Below are 17,431 nucleotides of genomic sequence, written 5' to 3'. Positions count from 1 at the left end.
CAGGGGTCACATGACAGGCAGGGGTCACATGACACGCAGGGGTCACATGACAGGCAGGGGTCACATGACAGGCAGGGGTCACATGACAGGCAGGGGTCACATGACAGGCAGGGGTCACATGACAGGCAGGGGTCACATGACACGCAGGGGTCACATGACACGCAGAGATGGAACAATCGTTCATGATCACATGGAGGCGGCAGGCTCACCTGTGTAGTACAGGTATCGGGCCCACTCGTTGTTGTTGGCGAGCTCAGGAAACACGGACTTGGACACCAGCTTCTCGGCCTGGTCGTACAGGTTGAAGTGCAGGTAGTTCCTCAGCAGCAGGTTGAGGAGCACGGCCTGACCGTCGGCGTCGTGGCGCAGAGTCGCCGTCCGCAGGCGAGTGTGGAGGAAACTGAAAGTGATAAACACACCATGGTTTTACACGCGTGTCCTTAAAGAGCAGAGTGTGTGTGTGATAGTGTGCGTGTTAGTGTACCTGCGCATGGTGTCAAACTGCTTGAGGAACTCGTACACTCTGGCATGATAATAATAACACTTAGCAGCGACCAGATCCAGAGCTCTGCGGTTCTTCGAGCCGATCTTCTGCAGCAGGTCGTCCGACACCTTCTGAGCCTGAAACATAAGAAATCATCATCATCATCATCATCATCATCATCTTAGTCGCTGCCTCTCCTCACCACAGACATCAGACATCAGACAAACCTCCTTGTATCTCTTGTTATTGGTCAGATGAACCACCAGCAGCAGCTGCAGGTAAGCCTCCACCTCAGGCAGCAGCGAAGCAGACGCTGCTTTACCCGTCCTCGGCCGAAACTGGACGTCCCCGTCCACCATCTCCATCGGCTGAGAGACAGACAGCAGGGATCAATACTGATTATTTGATTAGGTAACTGTGATAAAGAAAATCATCTTGTGAGAGGATATTATGAATGAGATTGGTTAAGCATACAGGGCCAACCATGAAGTTATTACTTAAAACACGTGATAATCTGAAGGAAGAACTTGTATTTCCACACCTCTAGTAACATCTAGGAGTGAAGTTACATATTACTAACAACTGGAACATAAACTCTGCAAAACTTTTCCCTGACATTTGGTGTAGTTGCTCTGTGAAGCAGCAGATTGCCCGGGCCAGACTAACCCTAACAGGAACATGTGGGAACATTCATGATGTATAAATTCTGCTGTGGAAAGATCAGTGTTGTTGTTTACAGCTCATCCACAGCGGCGTCGGTCTTCATCACCAAAAGCTCTGGAATCTTAGAAAAGAAGTCCAGCTCCTCCAGGAGGACACATCCATACGTGTGGTGATAAGAAGGTTTGTGTCTCAAGAGCCTGGAGGAGACACCAGGAGAGCTGGACAGTAGAAAAGCATTAACCCAGCAGCAGGACCAGTATCTGCTCCTTGACTCCATGAGGCATGAGGGGCCGAGGTCCTCTAGTGGGACCTGAGCCCACAGCTCCATTCACCAGAGAACACCAGGACCAGCAGTTCCACCACTGGAGCCTCGTTCTTCTCACAGATGGTTCACACTGAGCACATGTGACAGGTGTGAACGAGCCTGGAGACGTCGTGGTGAACGTGATGTTGCTGTAACATCATCTATGACCAGTTTGGTGGATCAGTGCAGGTCTGAGGAGGCAGATCCTGGGAGGGTCACACCTTCATGTCATAGCCATTGTGCACTGGGCCCTGGGTTCCTCCTGGTGCACTGGGCCCCTCCTGGTGCACTGGGCCCTGGGTTCCTCCTGGGTTCCTCCTGGTGCACTGGGCCCTGGGTTCCTCCTGGTGCACTGGGCCCCTCCTGGTGCACTGGGCCCTGGGTTCCTCCTGGGTTCCTCCTGGTGCACTGGGCCCTGGGTTCCTCCTGGTGCACTGGGCCCCTGGGTTCCTCCTGGGTTCCTCCTGGGTTCCTCCTGGGTTCCTCCTGGGTTCCTCCTGGGTTCCTCCTGGGTTCCTCCTGGTTCAGTGACTGACCCTCACGATCCTCTGACCTAAATCGTTCCGGGTTCTTTAACCCTGAGGCCCCGGCTGTGTGCTTCTCGTGCTGCGGGTGAACTGAGTGATCGGGTCCTAGTAAGTATATTTGTAAAGTAAGCGCAGGTCAGCGGGAGCATAAACTCTGTGTGGCTCCGTCTCCAGACAGATATGAGATGAGTAATATGGAATCACCCAAGGGAGAAGGCAAATATTAAAAGATTGATTCCTCTTTTTTATCAATCAGTATCGGATCATTAAAACAAAGGTCGATCATTATCATTTTTAACTCAGCCCTAATTATTACAGTTGATACCAATCACTCTTCTGATGATCGACACACTACAAAGTGAGAGAATGAGTCTGACTTACAGGTGAATCAATACTAGAAGCAATCAGTGATCATGCCCTCACCTCCTCCAGGAAGCCCAGCAGGAAGTCTCTGGTGGCCACGTTGTTGGTGAAGAAGCCACTCACGGCTTTATGCACCACGTTGGTGTTGAGACGTCGGCTGGTTGACGGTAACGCACGCAGGGCACGTAGAACGAACCGAGGCTCCTTCCCCGACACCGCCTTCTCGATCTGCTTCACATGCTCCTTAATGTCTGAACAGGGGACAAAGGTCAGAGGTCAGAGAGGAGGAGGAGTCGCAGGTCCCAGGTCGGTAAAGTGGCCTTTCTGATATCCGGCTGAAGAGACCGGAACAGTTTGACTGACAGCAGAGCCGAGGATCAAACTGTTGTATAATAAAAACATCAGAACAAACTTCCACAATAAAATAAACAGTTACATCAGGAAGAACAGCTGGTAAATCATCTGAGTGTTATTATAGTAAATCTGATCTTTCATTAACAAGAGTAGATCTGAATCTAATTTCCGGGGCTTGCCGACACTTGGTTGACACGAGCAGTTTGGAGATCAGTTAGAACTGACCGTCGGTGGTCCATTCAAAAGAAATGTTTACTTAAACCCACTTACGCAGTTTTGATCTGGGATTTGTTCTTATGCAGGAACAGAAAGTTCACTTTAGAGAACTCTTATGCACTTTGACAACCGAAATGCTTTGGTAAAAGAATCAGTTTTAGTGAAGATGTTGGTGAATGTGGCTCATTGCTCCAACGGGTCAGGTTGGTTCTGTTGGGCTCCACCAGCAGACAGAGGTGTATCCTCTGGGGAGTCTCATCCGAGGAGCTCAAAGGATGAGAGACCCTGGTCCTCCTCAGACACTAACAATCCAGCTCCAAAGAATGAGACGCTGTCAAAAGACAGTTCTGTCCTAAGTTTGTGTCAAGATGTCCATTATCAGGAGAATGAAATACATTAACAAATTTTAACACATGAAAAAATAAAGTGTCTGTCCAGTTATTTGTCAAAGTTTTTTTGAGCTGTGTGAAAAAAGAAAGTAATTAAAACCAAACATGAGAGAATCTATACTGACGTCATGAATCGTCTGAAGTGGAAGCTAGCTGAACTGGATGTTTACACTTAGATCCGGACGAGCTGCTCTGGTGGAGTCAGTCCAGTTCAACGGTTCCGCTCGAGTCACCATGTGGACTCCTAGGCCCGGTCGCTGTGGCCCTGCTCTCACGTGCACTCACCCGGGTGAGGAGCATCGAAGCCGTTCCACAACCTAAGCTAGCACGTTAAGGGTTAGCTCCTGGTTGTTAGCCTGTTAGCCGGCTATGCAAACAGGCTAAGCGGCTAAAAGCGCAGGGAGAACGGCAGCTGTCCCGGTCTGTCCCGGGGCAGTCCACGGTAATATTTACCCTCCAGGGTCAGGCTGTCCTGCTCTTTGACTTTGGCCGCGCCGGTCAACTCCTCCTCCGGCATCTCCACGTCCTGCGGCTCCGGAGCCTTGGGCTTCTCGGCTTTGGTGTCCCGGCCTCCCGCCTTGTCTCTCTTCTTGGCCGCTGTCTCCTTCATCGTGTCTGGAAGAAAAAATGCGGACAGTGAGGACACACGGAGCTCCGACTCAACCACACAGCGACCTGGACCGGACCTGGCCCGGGTCTGCCCGGGTCTAAACGGGTCTGGACGGGTCTTTACCTGTCTCCTCTCCTCGGGCTAACTTCACAATGACTGGCAACTGTTGGAGCGCAGAGGATTGTGGGATACTGCAGGCAGTACGAGACGATCACAGAAACAACAGCGCAGGCGAAAGTAATCAAAAACAGATGGATTGATATTCAGCTGTTTATTATTTACAAACACACTGACGTCATCTGGCTGGAGAAAAAAAACACAGGGTTCACTCGTTTTATATATATATTTGTTTCCTCCATAATAATTGTACAAATAAAACACAAATGTTCAGTGTTGATGAAATTAGATAAACACATTTTAGATTTTATTTTGACAATCTGAGCAGTTACAAATATTAAACAAATAATTCAATAGAACACATTTAAATTATTAGAAAACAGGAATGAAGTTTAGAACATCAGTAATAACTCTACACCAATCAGAGAGCAGCATAGTGACGTTCCTATCAGGCAGGTGTCAGGTGTCCGGTGGGCGGGGCCTGCCTCAGCGCCTGGTCTTCTCCTGAGATGTGTCATTCAGAGGCAGACTAAGGTGGACCCCCCTGGAACCAGGACTTTAACAAGTGGATCCTGGTTTAACACTGGATGTCACTGCTGCTGACACAGTGAGTACAGCACCATCTACAACCACAGCAAAACCATCAACAACCACAACAACAACAACAACAACATCTACAACCACAGCAAAACCATCAACAACCACAACAACAACAACAACAACATCTACAACCACAGCAAAACCATCAACAACCACAACAACAACAACAACAACATCTACAACCACAGCAAAACCAACCACAACAACAACAACAACAACATCTACAACCACAGCAAAACCATCAACAACCACAACAACAACAACAACAACAACAACATCTACAACCACAGCAAAACCATCTACAACCACAACAACAACATCTACAACCACAGCAAAACCATCAACAACCACAACAACAACAACAACAACATCTACAACCACAGCAAAACCATCAACAACCACAACAACAACAACAACAACATCTACAACCACAGCAAAACCATCAACAACCACAACAACAACAACATCTACAACCACAGCAAAACCATCTACAACCACAACAACAACATCAACAACCACAGCAACGCCATCTACAACCACAACAACAACATCTACAACCACAACAACAACAACAACAACATCTACAACCACAGCAAAACCATCAACAACCACAACAACAACAACATCTACAACCACAGCAAAACCATCAACAACCACAACAACAATAACAACATCTACAACCACAGCAAAACCATCAACAACCACAACAACAACAACAACAACATCTACAACCACAGCAACACCATACACAACCACAACAAAACCATCAACAACCCCAACAACACCATCCACCAGCACACAACACCATCCACCAGCACAACAACACCATACACAACCACAACACCATACACAACCACAACAACACTACCTACAACCACAACCCCCTCAACAGCTACAACAAAACCATACACAACCACAACAACACCATCTACATCCACAACAACACCATACACAACCACAACAACACCTCAACAACCCCAACACAACACACAGCGACACACAATGACACACGACACAATGATACATAACAACCATGAAACGATGAAAAGGATTTTGACAAGAGAGCGTTGGATCAGCCGAGGGCGAAAAACTCGACATCAACAAAATCTCAAACACAAGCGGAAAACGACTTTTGAGTGTGTGTGTGTGTGATTAGCTCCACAGAGATTTCATTCTGCCGTCTGAGAGTGCAGTATGTATGACATCATCAATGATGCATCAGGGTTAGTGTTAGACATGCTCCTGTCTTCTCCCTGAAACTGTGTCCTCAGTGCTCGGGCAGCATATGGCATCGCTACACAACTCCTACAACCTCCGGATAGTTTGACTGTAAGACAAGAAGTGGCTGTGAAATTCCTCATCAAGGACATCAGCCCAGGAAGCTGAACTCCATGAAGGAAGCAGGAATGATTCCCAAAATCATGGTCAGGACTCTCAGGGTTCCACAAGATGCTGCACAGAGGAGTTATGCAAACTCAAAGAAAAACCTTAACTCCCTGGACCGGGGAGAGGCTGCATCATCCCCCCCCCCCCCCCCCCCCCCCCCCGCTGCTCTGACAGTAGCCTGTTCTACGTCACACCTGGTCTTTCTTTCAGGTAAAAACCACCGTCCGGGTGATGGATCAGTTTTTCCAGGTTCCAGGCTCCTTAGGGATGACATCATTGGCAGCCATGTTGCTCATCAAACATCTCGACCTGTACAGGAAGTGATGGCCCATGTTTGGAAGAGTCAGAAATAAAACATTTCACCTGTTTAGCTCCAGTTCAGTTTTATGTTGAGTTTTGTGTCATGTTTTGTGTATATGAGTGTGCTTGTATGTGTCTGTGTGTGTGTCTGTGTGTGTGTCTGTGTGTGTGTATGTCAGTTGTAAGGGAAATGTAACATGTGACCATAATATAATCATGTTTATGTATACTTGGATTGAGGTCAGTTTGTGTCTGTTTGAGAGTGTGTCTGTCTGTTAGTCTGTCTGTGTGTGTGTGTGTTTGTGTTTATGTGTGTCTGTCAGTACGTGTGACTGTCTGTGTGTGTTTATGTGTCTGTGTTTATGGGTTTATGTGTGTCTGTCAGTATGTGTGCGTGTGTGTGTTTGTGTGTGTGTGTGTGTGTGTTTATGTGTGTGTGTGTGTGTGTTTATGTGTGTGTGTGTGTGTGTATGTGTTTCTGTGTGTGTCTGCGTGCGTGTGTGTGTTTGTGTGTGTGTGTGTGTGTTTATGTGTGTGTGTGTATGTGTGTGTGTGTGTGTGTTTATGTGTGTGTGTGTGTGTGTATGTGTGTTTCTGTGTGTGTCTGCCTGTGTCTGCCTGTGTGTCTGTGTGTATGTGTGTCTGTGTGTCTGTCTGTGTGTGTGTGTGTGTGTCTTTGTGTGTCTGTCTGTCTGTTTGAGTGTGTGTCTGTTTGTGTGTGTGTGTGTGTGTTTTTTTTGTGTGTGTGTGCTTGTGTGTCTGTGTGTGTGTCTGTGCTCGTGTTTGTCAGTCAATATAAGTTTCTCAGTAATGACAAAAACAAGATTGAGTAAATAGTTCTTCGGGTTACATGGCGCAACATACACACACACACACACACACAGTGTCCGCAGACTGGAGGTCAGTGGAGGAGTCTGTTCCTTCAGCAGCAGGATGAAGATTCTCCAGTTTCTGGTTCTGCTACTGGGTTCTCTGCAGACCTCAGGTCAGTCTGTGTGTGGGTGTGTGTGTGTGTGTGTATGTGTGTCTATCTGTTTGTGTTTATTAGTGTCTGTCTGTCTGTTTGAGTGTGTGTCGGTCTGTTAGTCTATCAGAATGTGTGTGTCTGTATGTGTGTGTGTTTGTGTCTGTGTCTGTAATTGTATTTATATGCATATAAATAATGTATATGAAGTGAATGAACCACATGCTTAAATGTCTAACATATGCAGTTTATGTATATATTATATAAATATATTAATATACATACACATATTCAGTATATTGCACAAAAAACAACCAACAAAAGAAAAGTGAGAACGTTGTCATGAAAATTTGTTTTTAGTCAAACAAAATATTTCTGAAAGAACTTTGTTCAACTTCTGACTGTGTGTTGAAATCGTGGAAACTCCAAACACACCCACACACACCCACACACACACACTCACACACACATACACACACCCACACACACAAACACACACACACATACACACACACACACACTCACACACACATACACACACCCACACACACAAACACACACACACATACATACACAAACACACTCACACACACATACACACACACACAAACACACACACACATATACACACGCACACACACCAATTCACACATGCACACACACATACACACACGCACACACACACACACACCCACACACAGACAAACACACACCCACACATGCACACACACGTACACACACGCACACACACACACACACCCACACACACGCACACACACACCCACACACAGACAAACACACACCCACACACGCACACACACATTTAAATAATTTATTTGAATCCACCAATCATATTCGTACAAAAGGATTCAAACCTTTCTCAGAGGTTGAAAACAGTTCAGTGACTCATTGGTACAAAGAAACATCTCCTACGCCAAACAGCAGGACGACCTAGAGCAGCTGATACAGAGCAGAACTTTACTAGTTGTTTAGATCGTGTCTTACAAAGTCCTGCCAGTCGTAGTCCACTGACCGAAAGCTTATGGACAAGCCCCAGACTTCCAAATATCAATATTACCAGCTTACATGTATAGCCTAGGTCTCTCATGTTAGCAGCAGTGGGCTGGTATTTGGTCAACTTGTCGAGGAAGGCTATGTCCACATAGAGGTCATAGACACAGGCTACCTCCAGGACTACTACCTACCTTCTAACCTGGTCCCAGAAAACAACATCAGGGCTGTTGAACCAATCTGGCATTATACAGGAGTGTTTGTACATTGACACATTAGGGGGGAATACTCCCTTAACAGTACTTGAATACTCCATTAACAGTACTAGAATACTCCCTTAACAGTACTTGAATACTCCATTAACAGTACTAGAATACTCCATTAACAGTACTAGAATACTCCCTTAACAGTACTTGAATACTCCATTAACAGTACTAGAATACTCCCTTAACAGTGCTTGAATACTCCATTAACAGTGCTTGAATACTCCATTAACAGTACTAGAATACTCCATTAACAGTACTAGAATACTCCCTTAACAGTACTTGAATACTCCATTAACAGTACTAGAATACTCCCTTAACAGTACTTGATTACTCCATTAACAGTACTAGAATACTCCCTTAACAGTGCTTGAATACTCCATTAACAGTACTAGAATACTCCCTTAACAGTACTTGAATATTCCATTAACAGTACTAGAATACTCCCTTAACAGTACTTGAATACTCCATTAACAGTACTAGAATACTCCCTTAACAGTACTTGAATACTCCATTAACAGTACTAGAATAATCCCTTAACAGTACTTGAATACTCCATTAACAGTACTAGAATACTCCCTTAACAGTGCTTGAATACTCCATTAACAGTACTAGAATACTCCCTTAACAGTACTTGAATACTCCATTAACAGTACTAGAATACTCCCTTAACAGTGCTTGAATACTCCATTAACAGTACTAGAATACTCCATTAACAGTACTAGAATACTCCATTAACAGTACTAGAATACTCCCTTAACAGTACTTGAATACTACATTAACAGTACTAGAATACTCCCTTAACAGTACTTGAATACTCCATTAACAGTACTAGAATACTCCCTTAACAGTACTTGAATACTCCCTTAACAGTAGTAGAATACTCCATTAACAGTACTAGAATACTCCCTTAACAGTACTTGAATACTCCATTAACAGTACTAGAATACTCCCTTAACAGTACTTGAATACTCCATTAACAGTACTAGAATACTCCCTTAACAGTGCTTGAATACTCCATTAACAGTACTAGAATACTCCATTAACAGTACTAGAATACTCCCTTAACAGTAGTAGAATACTCCATTAACAGTACTAGAATACTCCATTAACAGTACTTGAAATGAGGTCGACAATGCGGTCATGGCGTGCAGTATTGAGTCCTTTGTACTTATTACAGCCATTAACAATATGAGCAATGGATTCTAAATGTTGGTTGGGATTAGAATGCATTATACAGTGTGGGTGATGATTATTAGGGTACCACAATGCAAGATTGTTCTGTGTGATTACTTCACACCTGAAGTCTGGCTTTAACAGTGAAGCAGAGGATGTCCTCTCCTACAGAGGCGTTCCTGTACATTGTATGAGAGACAGAGGTCAGTGAAGTCAAGGCCGGCCACCTCTCCCTGCAGTCTCAGTCCAGTGTGGTTCTGTCTCTGCCTGTTTAATGTTCAGGAGGGACTTTCTTGCTGTTGTGTTGTGGAGTGTGTGTTGTGTCCCATTGTGGTAGACAGTAGCCTCCACATTGACCGCTGGCTCTGGGACAACTGCACAGCCTGTTTTAATCCCTACCTGGAGAGGTACAGGCTCTGTGAGCTGGTCCACACACATCAACACACACAAACACACACACATGCACACACACGCACGCACACACACTCACACACACGCACACAATATTCTATTCAGAATTTGCTCATTAGGACTCACATCAGCTGAAAACTTCACTGTGTGTGTGTGTGTGTGTGTGTGTGTCTGTGTGTAGAGTGTGTGCGGTGTTTTGCACATTTTTCTCTGACCTCAGGTCAGTGCGCTCAGGAGCTCGGTGAAATGGACGAGGACGACTGCTGTCAGAACCCTCAGTACGGCTACCTGGCAACAGGTGGATTGTGTCAGTCTTGTGGGTTAGTGAAAGTACACAGACACACACACACACACACAAACACACACAGTGTCCGTCATTATGTCTGTGCTTTGCCCCCAGAACTTAGATCTCTTGATTCAGACTCCAGCAGTTTATCTGCGCCTCATGAGCTCCAAGATATCCCATAATCACAGCTGCCATTCTTTAGGGACATGTCGTCCTCACGACAACGCGCAGGATGTCCTCGTCCATCCGCCCAGTCCACAGCAGACCAGCCCGGCAGAGACCTCCCTCATCTTCATCCTCACCATTCACATGCATACATCCTGCTACCATGCTTTTCTTCACAAATTATAAATCCAGAAGTTCTACACAGTCTAAGTTCTGTGGTGTGCCCCCTAGTGGCATACTCCAGTAACACAACAGGTGTGGCCTGTACACACCTGGTATTAACATCTGTCCAGAGGGATCCGATCAGTTTCCATTGTTAAGTTTGTGTGTTCACACCTGCTGTTAAAGTGTGTCCTCAAAGTGTCCCCTGTGACCAGATCTCACGTCTGCTCTGTTAGTTAAACCTTTGTTAAGTTGTTGAGTGATTGTGTGTGTGTGTGTGTGTGTGTGTGTGTGTGTGTGTGTGTGTGTTTCAGTCCTCCTGTGTGGTCTCCCTGGTCTTCATGGTCACAGTGTACTGTGCTCTGTGGGGACGGAGTGAGACAGAGACGGAGGACATGTTTCGGCGTCGGCCAATCAGAGTGTGACAATGCTGCGGACAAACTGCAGACGGAACCATGCAGTGGCACCTGCTGCGACGGTACACACACACTTATACACACAAACACACATAAACACACACATGATTGTGGTAAAGTTTTGAATATGTGTGTGCAGCAAAGGGGTGGGGCTTGTGGGGCAGCTGGTCACCCTGCTCGGTCACCTGTGGAGGGGGCGGAGTCAGGGAAAGGGTGAGACTCTGCTCCAGTTCTTCTGAGTGTCGCTCAGCCTGTAGCGGCTCTTCAGAGGAGACAGACACCTGTCCAACACATGAGACTTGTCCAGGTAACCTGTCTGTCTGTCCATCTGTCTGTCTCTCTTTGTGTCTGTCTGTCCTTCTGACTTCCTGTGTCTTTCTCCACCTCTCAGTCCACGGAGGTTGGTCAGACTGGTCTAGTTGGTCTGAATGTTCTGGTGTGTGTATCGATGACCAGCGTGATGATGTCATTGTCCCCTCCAAAGTGCGATATCGATCCTGCTCTAGCCCCGCCCCCTCCAATGACACGGCATCCCCTGGCAATGGCTGCCCTGGCGGCAGCTCTCAGACGGGGCTCTGCAGCGAGCTGCCGAACTGTCCCGGTGAGACTCCCCCGCTCTGCACGAGGACACGAGGACACGAGGACAACTGAGTGTGAACTGATGGGCTGTCTCCACAGTGGACGGGAGCTGGGGGGCGTGGTCTCCGCCTGGTCCGTGTTCGATCTCCTGTGGGGAGGGGCTTCAGCTTTCAACCAGGACCTGTGATAGCCCCGCCCCAAAATATGGTGGACGATTTTGTGATGGAACAAGTGTTCAGACATGGGTCTGTCAGAGTCCCTGTCCAGGTAACACACACACACACACACACACACACACACACACACACACACACACACACACACACACACAAACACACACACACACAAAGTGTTGCCATCGTTTGTTTAGGTTCAAATCATATTCTTCATCATCTCAAGGCTTAAAATGATAAAAATTATAGAGAAATCAACAGTTCAATAATGAGCAGCTCTGAGAGAAAAGGAGGGTTCTCCAGCAGTGCATGATGGGAGTTATCCCTCAGTGCATGATGGGGGTTTGGAATCCAGAACTATAGGCTTTATCAAAGAGGAACCTTTTTTCAGGGTTTGATATGGATCTAATCAGCTTAAACATCTGGATCAAGAGTGGGCTCCTGATCCAGAGGTTTCATTACAGCTTGTGGGACGCAGCTGGTTAACAAAGACATATTCATCTGATTTAACGGGCGGGAGAACTTCCTTTAAAAAGTCCAGTTGGGACAGAGTCTAATAGACAAGTTGGTGGTTTAGAGGATGAAACTCGTGACGTCAGGTCAGAAGATCAACTGAAGAAAAGAGATCCAGATATAGATCAGGTGCTACAGGTGGTGCTATGGTTTCTGGACTAGACCAGGTATCTGTGCTGTTCATGGGGAGGAGGAGGTGGATCCCTGATGGTTAGAAGTTCTAGCTGTCTTGTAACTTATCAGTCTATCTTTCCAGGCCAGGTGACATAGTCAGCTGGTCACGTTGTCCTGATGTGTCCACGTCAGTGAAAACTATTTGAGTCTCTTGTTCTGTCAATGTCTCTCATAGTTGACGGGTTCTGGTCTGGTTGGTCCAGCTGGGGTGAGTGCTCGTCTTCTTGTATCCCACGAGGCCGAGTACCCGTCAGGACTCGATACCGATCCTGCTCGAACCCGGCCCCCTCATCCAGGCCACCCGGCAAAGCTTGCCAAGGCGACAACCACCAGATAGAGGACTGCAATCACACACCTCACTGCCCAGGTAGGCCTGTCCTTCTGAACACACACCTGCTCCAGTCAGTCAACCAGACAAATGTGTGAGTGCACAGCTGTAAGAGACAATAACCTGCTCCCAGATGCTTTAACACCCGTCAACACAGACCTCACATGTGTAAAGAGTCTATAACCACATCAACATGCAGAGTAGACTCACACCTGTGGAACCAGTGCAGTCCCTCCAGGTGACATAATGCATTCACAACAATATGAGGTCACGTGACCTTTGACCACCAAGGTCAAAGACACACACAGGAAGTGACCTGTTACCTCTGCTGCAGAGATCATGTGATCATGTTTACATCACATGACACCGTCGTCAGCTCTGATCTCGACAAACTCTCTTCACATCTTCGTCTGGGTCTTCTACCCCCCCCCCCCCCCGGTGAATCAGTGGAGGATCCTCTGCTGTTCACACTGCTCCTGGATTTAGACTTTATACAGGAGTTCAGGAGGAGGAGGAGGAACTGAGTGTGATCCTCCAGAGAAGATCCAGAGAAGTGAGGAGCTCAGTCTGAAGCAGCTTCTCAGAACATTTGTATCAAATTTGAAATGATTCCCTGGAGGCAATCTTTATATACCATGTTCGAAAGAATATGACGAACGTACCTGTTCTTATATATTATTCTTACATTTGACGCCTCCAGCCACTGGGTGTCGCCGGTGTGGAGACACAACCATAAAGACTTCAGAGCTTCTACATAGAGACAACAGTGGCTCTGATTGATTGAAGGAAGAACAGGTTGCACAGATGTTTAGTCGTCATCGACACATATAACCACTCGCTGCCTTGCTTCTGTCTCTCCACCAGTGGACGGGGGATGGGGGTCTTGGTCTCCCTTCTCTTCATGTCCTGTCACATGTGGGGTGGGGCTTCAGCTGTCACACAGGACATGTGACAGCCCTGCTGCTCAACATGGCGGCCTGCCGTGTCCTGGAGAGGGACGTCGAACCAGCATCTGTACAACCAATGTCCACTGTCCAGGTACCGTCCTTCAACCTGAGACAAACACACACAAAGTAGACGACTCCATGAGAGACACGTTGTGTCCTGGTGACAACAAACAACGCTACTAACTCAGTGATGTGAAGGCTGCTGACACACTCACCCTGGAGATGTGTAACCTTTGTGTTTGCAGTGGACGGTGTGTGGTCAGAGTGGTCGCCCTGGAGCCAATGTAAATTTCCGTTCCGTGAGCGGGACATCCGCTGCAAGCAGCTGGGCGGGAGTCAAACCCGCGAGCGCACGTGTCTCCACCGAGCTCATAACGGGTCCATCTGCAGCGGAGACACTTTGACTGACAGGCGGGTCTGCTATGATGTCAGCAAATGTTACCGTGGGTGACACACACACATTCAAGTATTTGAAATGTTTAGTGGAAATCAAAATGGCAACAACACACAACACAGCAGGAAACAGGACCTGACAAAGACCGTGATGTCCACACACTACAACATGACCAGCTGTTAAAACAGTAAACAAGAGGAAACCTCAGGTGGTGAGGGGGGGGGGGGGGGGGGGGGGGCGGCTTGACCTCGTCCTCATCTGGATTTAAGACTTTTATATCTGCTTTCTTTATAATATTATTTTGTAAGAAAATACAATTTATTATTATTTTCTGGATGCTACAACTGCCGCACACATTTTGGTGAAACAATAGCACCTTAAAAAACAGAAGGTTACAGAACAAGCTCATTCTCATGATGTTTTGTGAATGTAACTCTATGTCCTCGTCCAGGAATCGAACCTGGTCCTCCGTGTGACAGAGAAACGGTCCGCTCTACCAACTGCACATTGAAAATGTTTAATTGGTTCATGTTCACTGTCAATGTTCGTCTTAAAGATGTCATGTCTTATTACACCAGCCACTCACGTGCTTAGTGTGTGTGTGTGTTGCAGTGGAGGGCAGCTGGGAAGGATGGGAGCCGTGGAACCTGTGCTCTCCGTCCTGTGGAGAGGGGTCCAAACGCTCCAGGAGGAGATTCTGTAAACCTGATTTCAGCGACTACAGGTCAGTTTGAAACATTATTAGAATATTAGGCTCAATCTCATTTCACCACTTTGCTCCCATGTGAGTGTCGGGATGGAGGGGGGGGGGGCAAGTGTTCGGGCTGTACAGTCGAGATGTTTCAGACCCAAACTTCAAACGATATCATATTGATTTAAAACATTATATTAAAGGTGAATCACACTCAAACATTCCAATCAACATTAACAATAACAGTGACAGATGATTCAGTCCTTTTCTGTTGAGGTGGCTCAGGGAACAAATGTCCACTCAGGTCAGAGACTCTTCCTCATGGACCATCGTCTTCTTCACATGTTCACAGACTCTGAAGCTGCTGATGTGACACTTCAAACAGAGACAGACTTTCACTGCACATCATCTCTTTAGCTTATCTTTCCTTTACTGCAGGGAATTTTTTAATATATATTTCAACATTAACAGAAATTACCTGACTTATCAATCATGTTTGATAGAAAAAAAGCCACTCAGTGCATATTTAGTTGCTGAATGCATCGCCAACACAACACTGATATATATACCTGTTCAGATATTTACACTCACCCCTGTCATATGCCACAGAGAAGATTACAATTTTTTTTCGATTGCTTAAACATGATTTTCAAAACAGGGCCCGGTGTTTCAAACACTACACACAATCAGCACAACCACACACACAATCATCACAATCAGCAGAACACCTCAGAGCCTTTGCAAAATGAAACACTCTTGTAAAAACTATACACTAATTTGGCAAAACCATATTTTGTTTACAAGAGTGTTTCATTTTCAAAGGATCTGAGGTGTTGTGCTGATTGTGTGTGTGGTTGTGCTGATTGTGTGTGTGGTTGTGCTGATTGTGTGTGTGGTTGTAATGATTGTGTGTGTGGTTGTGCTGATTGTGTGTGTGGTTGTGCTGATTGTGTGTAGTGTTTGAAACACCGGGCCCTGTTTTGAAAATTGAAAAAAACCTGTAATGTCCTGAGCACTTCTTGAAAAGTGACTGAAGTGCATTATGGGGCTTGTAGTCCTGTCCCTGATCCGTGTGTGGGTGTGTTGCAGTCCGACCATCGGCCGTCAGAGGGAGAAGGCCACGTTCTTTGGGACACCACTTGCCGACTGTGTCTGGAAGCCGGAAGACGGTCCAAAGTTCGAGACCCAGCCCTGTGTCAACGTCCCCCCCTGCCCCCCCCACGTATGACATCCTCGCCACCATAAACCTGTAATCCCGCTGATCACGTTTGTTCATGTTAATTAGTTATTTGATGATGTAACTAGAATCCCCTCCTGTGGTTGTTTACCTCACATATCAAACCTACAAAGATATGATTACATAGTGGGTCATATATTCTATGTTATCCAGAAAACAATGTTCAAATAGGTCAGGTGAAAAACCAGCACTGTGTATCATGATAATCTTTAGGAAGTATTCATTTGTATCTACGCAATCTGATTTAATTGTGTGTATCATAAAAACACAATAGATTTCATAAAGACACAGATAAATATCATGTTTTGTGTTGATGCTCCTTTATTTGGCGGTTTTTCAGAGATGCTTCCAGATCTTACCTGATTTCACCGCACAAACTCCGGCACAAGAAGCAAAGTTACACTTTATTATTTTAGAAAAGCTTAACAGTGGAAATTAACGTGAATCTGACGTGAATTCATCAAAATGTTTCACTCCACCTGCAGGTGAGAAGTAGGTACTGCACAGCTGTACCGGGAAGACGAGTCGTTACTGCAGTTTTACGTTTTTATTTACATTGTTAATGTTGCCTAAGCCCGTCCACGTAGAGCCTGTCCACTTCCTGTCCACTTCCTGTCCACTTCCTGTCCACCTCACTGGACAGACATTGAGTGAGTGGAGCTACCCTTGTTTTCATGTCCTTCCAGACAAAAAGACAAATTTTACAAATATTGTCTGTGTTTTTTACATGAAGCGCTCACACTAGCATTCTGATTGGTCAGTGAAAGATGACCATGAGGTGAAGGCTCCTGAAGGAGCTGCTGTCACACTAACACACTGATGAAACTCCACAATCACTTACTTAAAGTGCTGACTCAGGGTTAACAACTCACACTAACACACTGATGGAAACAAAAATGGTGGGTGTCATGTGATGTGTGACATCACAAACGATGATTGTGTGAATCTGAAGGAAGCCAGCTACACTGAGTCTGGACGAGCCTGAGAGCGCCCCCTGGAAGCTGTGAGCGGAAGTTGTCCATTTTAGAAACGCCCTGTGTTTTTCCCTTTAGCATGTGTAGCTAGCATGGCACTTTAGCACAAAGGAAACTAATGGTAGTGTATCACGTGTAAGAGTGAGTGCTGTTAGCAAAGCTGCTACGATGAAAAATATCTTTATTAGGAACTCACCTGCATCGGGAACTCTAGCGCCATCATCAGGACGACATTTGAATTTGTCAGAGAAGAT

At 46.1% G+C, this 17,431-nt stretch overlaps 2 protein-coding genes across 3 annotated transcripts in view; one reads left to right on the top strand and one right to left on the bottom strand.

Moving 5' to 3' along the window:
- Positions 1-6,302, bottom strand: part of psmd3 (proteasome 26S subunit, non-ATPase 3) — an 11,572-nt gene extending 5,270 nt beyond the window's left edge. Inside the window, exons 1-7 of the mRNA XM_053442721.1 lie at positions 6,208-6,302; positions 4,034-4,101; positions 3,754-3,915; positions 2,402-2,592; positions 712-852; positions 485-621; positions 210-400 (exon numbers count right to left, since the gene is read on the bottom strand). Of these exons, the coding sequence (XP_053298696.1) occupies positions 210-400; positions 485-621; positions 712-852; positions 2,402-2,592; positions 3,754-3,915; positions 4,034-4,101; positions 6,208-6,290 (973 nt within the window). The 5' untranslated portion in view covers positions 6,291-6,302. The remainder of the gene's footprint in view (positions 1-209; positions 401-484; positions 622-711; positions 853-2,401; positions 2,593-3,753; positions 3,916-4,033; positions 4,102-6,207) is intronic.
- LOC128458083 (properdin) lies at positions 4,500-16,504 on the top strand. Of its 2 annotated transcripts, XM_053442720.1 has the most exons (13): positions 4,500-4,634; positions 5,899-6,049; positions 7,218-7,298; positions 10,320-10,458; positions 11,066-11,229; positions 11,307-11,474; positions 11,559-11,768; positions 11,846-12,013; positions 12,782-12,973; positions 13,799-13,972; positions 14,127-14,324; positions 14,888-14,999; positions 16,056-16,504. In XM_053442720.1, exons 2-13 carry the CDS (start codon positions 6,019-6,021, stop codon positions 16,192-16,194), a joined length of 1,776 nt encoding a protein of 591 aa, XP_053298695.1. In that variant the 5' UTR covers positions 4,500-4,634; positions 5,899-6,018; the 3' UTR covers positions 16,195-16,504. The 2 variants fall into 2 exon arrangements, with proteins under 2 accessions (XP_053298695.1, XP_053298694.1); XM_053442719.1 differs by lacking the exon at positions 4,500-4,634 and having other exon boundaries at positions 5,814-6,049.
- The last annotated feature ends 927 nt before the right edge of the window (positions 16,505-17,431 follow it).

The sequence above is a fragment of the Pleuronectes platessa genome, chromosome 16 (assembly GCF_947347685.1).
Source record: "Pleuronectes platessa chromosome 16, fPlePla1.1, whole genome shotgun sequence".
NCBI classification, from domain to species: Eukaryota; Metazoa; Chordata; class Actinopteri; order Pleuronectiformes; family Pleuronectidae; genus Pleuronectes; species Pleuronectes platessa.
This window is presented reverse-complemented; position numbering and strand designations above follow the sequence as displayed.